Source organism: Chenopodium album, chromosome 9 (genome assembly GCF_948465745.1).
Source record: "Chenopodium album chromosome 9, dcCheAlbu1.1, whole genome shotgun sequence".
In the NCBI taxonomy this organism is placed as follows: Eukaryota; Viridiplantae; Streptophyta; class Magnoliopsida; order Caryophyllales; family Amaranthaceae; genus Chenopodium; species Chenopodium album.
The window spans coordinates 24,396,391-24,407,022 of NC_137842.1; the positions used below are offsets into that span (position 1 = coordinate 24,396,391).

A 10,632-nucleotide genomic window follows, 5' to 3' on the forward strand; every position below is an offset into this window, starting at 1 on the left:
CACGCTTCAAAGGTATAATTCTTACTTCCTTATGTGTTATGCATGAGATCCTTGGTTCAGGTGCTTTATAAATATGATTCATATATTTCCGCAATTTAGTACCTATAATCTCCTACAGCACGCCAGTAATTCTCTTGGATTTTATTCAAGTTATTCACAGGTTTAAAGAGAGAATTATTGGGGTGTTACAGTAAATGTGTTTATGTCTAGAAATTTAGTATCTTCTAAAATGTTTGATTCTCTTCAAAATGCCTTAAAACTAAACACTACTAAAGTACCAATGTTATTTTGATGTGAATTTATTATTATTTCAATTTATATATATGTTATTATTAAATAAGCACATGTTATTTAAATGTAAATTAAAAATAGCATGAGTTGGGTTGAAGTAATAAATAAGTAAATAACATATTGTTGTAACAAAATAATACAACATTTAAACAAAATAACATAAAGTGTATGCAAAATAACTTAAATATACCGTGTAAGGAGTACCATGATCCATAGTACTCCATGTAGTATTGTCAAAACGGTTTGACAGTTCGGGTTCAGTTCGGTTTGAAATCGGTTCGGTATTAAATCGGGTCGGTTTGAAATCGGTTTAAGTGTCTCGCAAGTTGATTTCAGTTCGGTTTAAATTATTATTGGTTCGATTCGGTTTCGGTTTATTCTTGAGCGATTTTAATTCGGTTCGGGTTGTAAATAGTCAGGGTAGTAAACAGTTCGTTGCAGACGGGTCGCGGTTTGAAAACGGTTCGGTGTAAACAGTTTTTATCCCAGTTCAAACAGTTTCGGGTTGAAAATCGTTCTGGGTTAGAAACAGTTCGGTTCTTTTTCGGTTCAGTTTATAACTAGTTCGGTTCTATTTTGGTTCATTTTTTAACTGGTTCAGTTCTTCTACGGTTTAATGTTATTTGGATCGGTTCCATTTCCAGTTTACTAATTTAAAATATGGTTCGAGTCGGTTTTCAGTTTCAAAAACTCAATTGTTTATCGAGTCATTTGGATTCGGGCAGTTAAATGATTTTGGTTTGAAATTTGATAGTACTTGCTAACCTTTTGTTGGTTAACAAGTTTTATATTAAGTCGAGACTTCATCATTTCTTAAATAGGCATCATATTATATTCAAATTCTCATTGATTTTTATAAATACATATCATATTCTGTTTCATGTTTAGCCATACCAATCTTACTAGTTTGTAGCCGATTAGTTTATAACCGGTCCGATTCATAAAACAATTTGGTTTGCAAGTGGTTCGGTTAATAAACAGTTCGGTTTATATACATTTTGGTGCAAACGGGTCATGGGTTGTTGACGGTTCGGTGTAAACGCTTTTTATCTCGGTTCAAACGGTTTCGGGTTAGAAACAGTTCGATTCTTTTTCGGTTCGGTTTGATTTCATTTCTGTTTAGAACTGGTTCGGTTCATTAAAGAGTTCGGTTCTTTTACATTGTAACGTTATTCGGATTGGTTCCATTTTGGGTTCATTCACATACAGTTCGGGTCGGTTTTTGATGTCAAAAAAACGGTTTTTAATCGGTTCGGTTCTCATATGGGTCGGTTTGTTTCTGTAGGGAATAATTTCAAGCGTTAACCCCCTAGCTTGAACCCCACTGTGATCATACACTAAAGTACGGTGGCGTCCAAAGGGAAAGAAGATAGAGCAAAAGAGTCGCCAACAAGTTTTAGGAACTTGTAAACCGTTCACAGGGTGAAGGTTACACCCCTTAACGATCCAAGAGATCGTCAACTCCATAAGGTCTTGAACCAAATAAGGGTTCGGAGATGAAGGTACAAATCCAACCTAAAAGAGATTGAACCTGCCCTAATAATAGGCCTCTACTTTATTCTGATCGTATTCATGTGCGCTTTTTGACTAACATACAATCAATAGGATCAACCCTAAACCTGTTTATCTATGTTGGTTGAATATTAATGCACAAATAACACTATTATTGGCTATCACTTGAAATATAATCAAATTAACCCTAACAAGATTATTAAATATCTTATTAAGCATGATTACAAGTACCAAATTCCCTTTAAACATGCATAAAAAGGCGTGATCAAGCAATAACAATAAATATCAAGCAACATTAATAAATAATCATCATAATATAATATTTATAAAATTATAATAATCATAATAATTATAATCATCATCATAAAATTATAATCATAATAAAATAAATTATAATTAAAATAATCATAATAATAATCAAAACAATAATCATCATAATAACAATCATATTAATCATAATAATAATCATGTTAAAGCATAGCAAGATCCAAGGCATGATACTAACAAGATTAATAACAAACCCTAGCATGTCACTAAACAATAAAAATCAAATCTTTAACCCTAACATGATACTAACAATCATAAATATTAGGAAGAACATAGGAGACATCGTACTTTAAATCATACTTGATATTAAAATTACCCTAGACATGATACTAGGAATCAAACTAACAATCTAAGCATGATTTCCACATCATAACATCAATAAAAACCATTAAAATACTTACTTTGATGCCTCGTACCTCTTTCTAATAACAAAATACACACGTTAGTAACTTCAAGGAAAATAATAAACAAACAATTAAATTAAATAATTGAAATAGAGATTTGGGACCAAACCCTCAGAAATTAAACCTTTCACGTCTAGGGCGAAGGCAACTTCGAATATGGCTAGGTGTATCTAAGTCTTGCGAATGCGGAATTTTTATATTTGAGAGAAGGCTAGTTTAGAAAAGAGAGAGAGAAAGAGAGTAATCAAGAGAATCTTGATGAGAGTTGGTAGATTGTAGAGAGAAAAACAGAGAATCGATTAAAACTGGTTATCGAAAACGGAGTTTTTAGCACGTTATTTATAGAGAAAATCAGCCAAAAAGATAAAATATCAAAACAGAGTCTGGCGCACATAAAATTGAGTTGGCGCCAACGCCGGCCGCTGGCGCCAGGCGCTACAGCTGGCGTTTGGCGCTGATTCAGAAAATCACGCGTTTTCTTAAAATTAGATAAAAATTGCCGTATAGGAAGATAAAATCGTATTTTTCCTCAAAAATGCTCTTTGATTTTAATTAAAACTCTAAAAAGTCAACAAAAGTCAATTTATCAATGCTAATTGAATTAGGAATGAAAAGAACCTTCTAGAAGAATCTAGAAGACTAAAACCATTCCTAATTGCATTAGGAATGAAAAAATCATTCTAGAATAATCTAGAAGACTAAAACCATTCCTAATTGCATTAGGAATGAAAAGAACCTTCTAGAAGAATCTAGAAGACTAAAACCATTCCTAATTGCATTAGAAATGATAAATCTATATTAGGCCCTCCTCTAGATCACTGGGCCACATATAAGGCTCAAACTGGACCCAGTTTAGTAAATTGGGCATAACTTCCTCAATATTCATCGGAATTGAGCTTATAATATATCGTTGGAAAGCTCTTGTCAAGCCCCTTCCAACTATACTACTATTGGACCCATATTATGGACCAACCAAACTGGATTGGCTGTTTTCTTAAAATAAGTTTTCAAAAACAGAGAGAAGAGAAAAGAAATTAAAACTATCCGCAACACTAAACTTTCCACACTTTCACTTCATTCGATTATGATTCGACGCGAAATGTACTCATCACTGGGTTTGATTTTGGGGAGACACAAATGGGTGTCTACAGTTTCGGACAGTTAAACAATTTCAGTTTGAAATTTCACAGCACTAACTCCATGAGTATATAATACTAATTGGTGTAAGTGGTGTAACACTATTAAAGTCTATATGTATAACTCTCCTCAAATTATACGTAGTACTTTCGTACCAACTTAAGATGAACGGTTGTCATTATTCTAGTTACGCGTGTCATAAATCTACCTCCTACATTTTCATATTTTAGGACCTTTTAACTTTTACGCTGCACATTTCTCTCTCCTCCACCTTCTAGATTTCTCTCCTCCATTGAAGAAGCTTCAAAGGTTAGGTTTTTTTTCTCCCTCATTTAAAAATAGTCATATATTAATTTCTTAATGTTGTATTTATCGCTAATTTCATTGTCAGTAAATCTTATTAAGCGTCCGTCTAAGGTAAATTCTTGAATTTTTTGGCAATAATTTCTGAAATTATGCAAAATTACGACGATCGATTATGTTTCTCAAATTTTTTTATGTGCTATTTACGTTAATATTCTTAATAGAGAAGAATTTCAGCTGATTTTTGTAGCTTACTGTGATTATTGCTTCAATTTGTTGCTAATGTATTGCAGGTCGTTGTTTATAATCGTTTATAATAGGATCGAACTATGAAAACAGATCGTACTTTCATTTGTCACGTAGTTTTCTTAACAGCATAATTAGTTAGATTTAGGAGAAGATCCTAAGAATTTTATATTTTTAAATTTTATATTTTGTTTTTTTTAAAAAAAAATATTTTTAGTATGATTGTTTGTACGATGTTAATATAATTATATCCGTTTCTTTTCTTTTCTTTTATTTTTTATTAATTTAATTTATTTTTTATTAATTTAATTGCATACTTTTTCTTAGATTAATTTTTTCATTGTTATATTTACTTATTATTGCTTTTCAAAAAAAAAAAAAAAAAAAAAAAAAAAAATTGACTTATTATTTTAGTGCATTTGCAATATGTTACACTGTATGTTATTGTTTTACTTGTATTATTTTTGGGTTGGTTTAATCAAAATTAATTTACAAGATTCTAAGATGATTAGAACTTGAATAATTTGGTATTATATGAACATTAAATAAAATACTCCGTCAATTAACAAATCCAACATCTATCAACTAATGGGTCATTGGCCTTCCCTTATCTCTGGTATTATTCGTAACATACTCTGTATTTCCATTTTCTTTCTTTTTATTCATACTGGCTATAATATATGATTAACTTTTTGTGTTGCTAGAAAACTAAGTTTTGCACTTGTTCTTTGTTTATGTATCAATGCAATTTGCTTAATATGAATTATTTACACTAGTTTTGTACCTCGTGTCAAATTTTAAAACATATCATAACACAAAGTTCGTGAGTAATATGATGTGCTGTTGTAACAATTTTCTCTCTAGTATACATGTAATGACTAATATTAATATTGGTGAAAATGTTCGATTAAATACATAAAAAAAAAAAAAATTAGCAAAAAATAAATCAAATTAAAAAAAATGATTAGAACCCGTTGGGTTGACCCGAACCAAAACTTTGAGCAAAGGTTGAATATTTCTTGACCCGTAATCTGAAGGTGACCCGACCCTGACTGATAGGTCTACATAGTAATAAAATTAAATTAGATTGTGAAGTATATTATTTTAACCGATTAGTATATATTATAAATGGATTTTTTTACGTCTTGAATTACTTCTTTTGCTCCAAAAATTATTATAATATAAAAAATAAATTATATGATAGATTTTGAGAATTATAATCTAAATTTTTTTTTTGAATGAAATTATAATTCAATTTGTGGTATTTTATCGAAAATAAAATTCTAAACTAACAATTTTATCGTAAAATTCTATCCAAATTTGATTAAAAATAGAATTCTAAAGTAATTTTTTTTTTATCATATGAAGTCTATCTAAATCCATCCAACTTGGCGCGACACTGGGTGAACAATTGGTGTAAAGTTGGAACACCGTGGTGTGGCTAAAAGTTTAGCTTTATATATTAGTTATACTATTTAAATTTCTATCGTTTACACAATACCATCCTCTATTTATTATGTACAAGTATATTATTTATTGTTAATTTTTGAATTAAAAATTCTTTCATTATTAGTTTGTTTCTCTTCCTTATAGTGTTAATGTTATCAATAGTAGACTGTAATTATATTCTTAAAATGTGAATTATTTCATATATAAATGTTATTTGGTTACAGTTTATTTGTTCTGTTGTTTTACAGAGGATGATTCATTTCGTTATTATGTTTATCATTGACCGTTACTTTATACTCTATCCACTTCTATCTGGTCTTCCCACTTGGATTTATTTATTTAGGGAAAAAAAAATTATAAAAAAGAAAAAATGCGTGATCCGTGTTCATAATTATTCTGTTTGTTTGTTTCAGGGCATAATTATATTTGTGTAAATTTCGGTCTATAATGTCATTTTTAGTTTATGTCATCCTTTATGCTGCCATAGACTGGTTTTTTTTTGAAGGACTATACATATTTGTATAAATGAAGATTATAGGATAAGTCATTACCCATCAACTATACTCTGATTTATTCATTTTCCATCTAGCCATATCATTTGTCTAAGTTGAGTACCTATGCTAGTAACACCCTCAGCAATTTTTCCTGAGTTTTTCCCCAAAAGTAATATAGGGGGTCTACTAAATTGTCATTCTGTTGACTTCTTAAAGTGTTTTTCATTGTGGTTGATTCCATCTTGTTAATTTGCAGGTTGTAAGTCAATAATGATGGATGGGTTAGGTTATCCGTCAATATATAAGAAGATACAAGGGAAGTCTAACTTCATGTCTCAGTTTGCACCCAGTTTGCACCAAAGGAACTGTAGAGCTCACAATTTTAGCAGTCCTTATGTAAATGGTTGCTTACACAATCCCGTGTTGTACTCATACCAGGGTATTGGCCTGACAAACGTACCTCCACTATCCTCTCCTATTTTTGTGCCTGCAGTGGCTGAGAAAGCAGAGAAAAACTTCGTGGTTGATTTTCTTATGGGAGGGGTTTCTGCAGCTGTTTCTAAGACTGCAGCTGCACCCATTGAACGAATTAAGCTCTTGGTTCAGAATCAAGATGAGATGCTTAAAACTGGCCGATTGTCTGAACCATACAAGGGTATATCCGACTGTTTTGCAAGAACCATTAAAGATGAAGGCATGATCTCTCTTTGGAGAGGAAACACAGCTAATGTTATCAGATACTTTCCTACCCAGGTCAGTGGCTTCCTTTTTTTGGCTTGTGCCATAATGCAGAATATATATCTTCTTTGACTTACAATCAAGCCCCCTGTTTATTGTTGATGAATGTTATGAATTCATAGCATAAGTATTAGTAAAGTAGTTTGTTTAATCTTATTGTCTTCATGTCTTGTATCTGGGGCTAGAGAAGACCAACCGCTTAGAATTAAGAGAGAGAGAGAAGCATAGGGGGTATTTGGTGAATGGATTAGCTAGTTTTTTCATTGACTTTTGAATTTTTGAAGTGGTCAAGCAGCCAAATTAAAAGTGTTTGATTCTTATTTGGCTAAAAGCTCAGGCAATACTGATAAGCTAGCTTTACTAGCTTTTTGTGGTTGGCTTTTGGCTTGTAACCCTCAATTTTAGGGATGTAGTACCTTTGAGCCCATTCCAAATATGGGTATGCTGTGCGATAAGGTTTGAAGCTTTGTGAGCTCATATTCCAGGGCTTGGCTTGAGCCTTTTAAGCCAATTGAGCCTAATGTAAAAATCTGAGGTCCAATCTCAAATGGCTTTAGTAACATTTGGGTCAATTCTGCGTGACATCAAGGCTCAATCGAGTCCAAAAGTCACCTGCTAACTCTAAGGCCATGCCTGGATTCCATGTAATAATTAAGAGGATAATATTTAAGGGGGCTAAATTACTGAGGGAATAATACAGGGGGTAATATTTAATTTTTCATAGTTTGGCAACAATGCTGCTGCAATAATCATGAAAGAAGAAATCAAGAATAAGCAACAACTAGAAGAGGAGGAGAGAGAATCTAGAGTTGAGAATAGAAGAAGCTATAAGCAAAAATGGAGATGAAAAAGATGAATAGGAGAGAAGACCAGAGGAGGGAGATGGGGAGGAAGGCAGAGGAGGCACGTGAGAGTAGAAGTTGGGAAATTTTTTGGGGAGGAAAAAGTTACTCTAGGGGGGTGGGGGGGGGGGGGGGGACTGGGTAACAGTTACCCCATTTTGAGGGGAATTATTTACCCTCTTTATTTGTTTCCCCAATAACCTTATAGGGTGTTTCTTTTTTACTTCAATATTTCCATCATCTACTGACTTATTCATCGATATGGATCAAATACTTTCAACCAACTTTTACCCCTGAAATGCTATAATTATGCAGCTATCTGGCTTTTTTGTTTGTTACTGCAGCAACATATTAACATGTATATTTCCTAGGAGCTAGCACACAAGAAATTCATAGTGCTTCATACATTATGTGACCCTCAAAAATTAAATTCCTTTCTTTAGTACTGTAATGGCCATAACATCAGGAGCTAAAAGCCTCAAACAAACTGTCCTTTTTGCATATTTTGCTTAATGACCAACTAGTCATTAGCAATAAAATTAGCATAGAATTACAATTCAGGACATCACTATGGTGGATATTTACATCAGCAAGACCAAAAATTAAAGAAGCAACAAATCCACTATAGACCCTTGTAGTCTGCCAAAAGTTGTCAAACTAAAGAAGGCAAAGATAGGTAGTAGAATAAAATACTAACTGGGTAAGGAATTCATCATTAAAGCGCATTAACTCAAGACCACCTAGATCAAGCATGTGATGGGGTTTAAGGTGTGTTTTAATATTTAATTGGTGCTGGACCAAATTAAAGTGGGAGAAATAATATAAAAATAGTGGTTTTAGACACTATGCCCATTTTAGAAGTATTGCTAGTAATTTAAGACAGCCTAGCTAATATGAAAAATGGTGTGAGTAATGTCCTTAAAGGTTATTTTGCATAGCTACAACCAATATCAAATTTTTCAAATGTCTTTGTAAATTTATAATTGTCCAATAGTACATAAAAGCAATCGATATAAATATTTGGTCAAACTAACTAGTAAAACAACCTACAAAAATAGCTAATTGCTGAACAAGGCCATAGTAGATAAATGAGTTAGATAAAAGAGTGGTGTTCAATTTTGTGGCTGTGCTAAATACACAAGTCTCTTAACTCTTCTTTTCCTAGAAAGACATATACGTTATAGACGTTCCAAATTCCATTGTGGAGTCCAATATAATGGGTTTGCTAAATACATGACTCTTTTAATTCTTCTTTGCCTATTTGTTTCTCATAATGTTTTGTGCTACTCCTGCTAATTGGTTATTGATGTGTTTGTCCAATAGGCCCTGAACTTTGCTTTCAAGGATTACTTTAAGAGGATGTTTAATTTCAAGAAAGACAAGGATGGATACTGGAAGTGGTTTGCGGGAAACTTGGCATCTGGTGGCTTAGCTGGTGCTACATCACTTTTCTTTGTGTATTCTTTGGATTATGCTAGGACTCGGTTGGCTAATGATGCTAAGATTGCGAAGAAAGGCGGTGGTGATAGGCAATTCAATGGTATGATTGATGTTTATAAGAAAACACTCAAAACAGATGGTATAGCTGGGCTATACCGTGGTTTCACTATCTCGTGTGTTGGAATCATTGTTTACCGTGGATTATACTTTGGAATGTATGATTCACTTAAACCTGTGGTGTTGGTTGATGGACTACAGGTAATATACCTGTTTTTGACAAGTTATTTCTGCATGCTGTCAGTTTTTTATGCTTCACAAATGCTTTGCGCATGCATGATTTTGTCTTAGTGGTTGCTCAAAGCTTAATACTCTTCCGGCTGTTTAACTAATACTGGTAATGTTGATGCTTGCAGGATAGCTTTGTTGCCAGTTTTTTGCTGGGTTGGGGTATCACAATTGGTGCTGGCTTAGCTTCCTACCCTATAGACACTGTGCGTAGAAGAATGATGATGACCTCTGGAGAAGCAGTTAAATACAAGAGTTCTATTGATGCATTTCAACAGATCATGAAGAAGGAAGGCACAAAATCTCTCTTCAAGGGGGCTGGTGCCAACATTTTGCGTGCTGTTGCAGGTGCTGGTGTGCTTGCTGGTTATGACAAGCTACAGTTAGTTCTCCTAGGCAAGAAATATGGTTCTGGTGGCGGTTAAGTTCCTATGATGACGATCAATATTAAAAGAACACTGGTGTCTTCTGGGCATTATTTAAGCGTATAATATTAGAATAATTTTGATAGAACCAACATATCCATTTATGCTTCCTCGTACTAGTGATTGTTTATCTTCACAGGACTGTCTTTCTGAATTTTGAAGTGTTGTCATTTATGCTCAAGTTCAGGTTTGCATTTTACGTTTGGATGTCTTGTGCCATGAATATGAAATAATTGAATAGACAATGTATTTTGTTGGAATTGTTAAATTTGGAGAGCTGCTGCCATAGCCGTTTTTAGTACCATTTGCTAATTTACTCGAGCTGCTCATCATAGGTGTTCTATTTTGCCCCACTCCATTGTCTTTGTAATTCATGAATGGTTGGCAATCACAAGCTGCTTCTGATATTCAGCTAACAGCAATTGGAGAAAACTGAGGACGGACGGATTGACAAGTTATAGGTGGTGGTAGGATTTTATTGTAAACTAGATTAGTACTCGACTTTGTTTATGATAGGAATGATGTCCTTCGAACAAGTGTATTATTCCGGTAGAGGGTTCGGAATTATTAGAAAATTATTCAGTGAGGTTAAGTGATCGGATTGCCTAGGTGGGGGCGCTTTCGATCAGTAATATTAATGAGTAATTATTATTACAGCTTAATATTGACTGAACCCTTTGGGTCACACCAAGCAACAAACGATCTGACACGACGAATTTATTCGGAAGGAATCAATGAG

At 33.2% G+C, this 10,632-nt stretch overlaps 1 protein-coding gene across 1 annotated transcript; it reads left to right on the forward strand.

Annotated features, from left to right (window-relative positions):
* Window positions 1-3,895: 3,895 nt before the first annotated feature.
* Window positions 3,896-10,161, forward strand: LOC145558479 (ADP/ATP translocase-like). Its single transcript, XM_081619736.1, has 4 exons — window positions 3,896-3,980; window positions 6,420-6,916; window positions 9,067-9,441; window positions 9,597-10,161. Exons 2-4 carry the CDS (start codon window positions 6,434-6,436, stop codon window positions 9,891-9,893), a joined length of 1,155 nt encoding a protein of 384 aa, XP_081475862.1. The 5' UTR covers window positions 3,896-3,980; window positions 6,420-6,433; the 3' UTR covers window positions 9,894-10,161.
* Window positions 10,162-10,632: the final 471 nt, after the last annotated feature.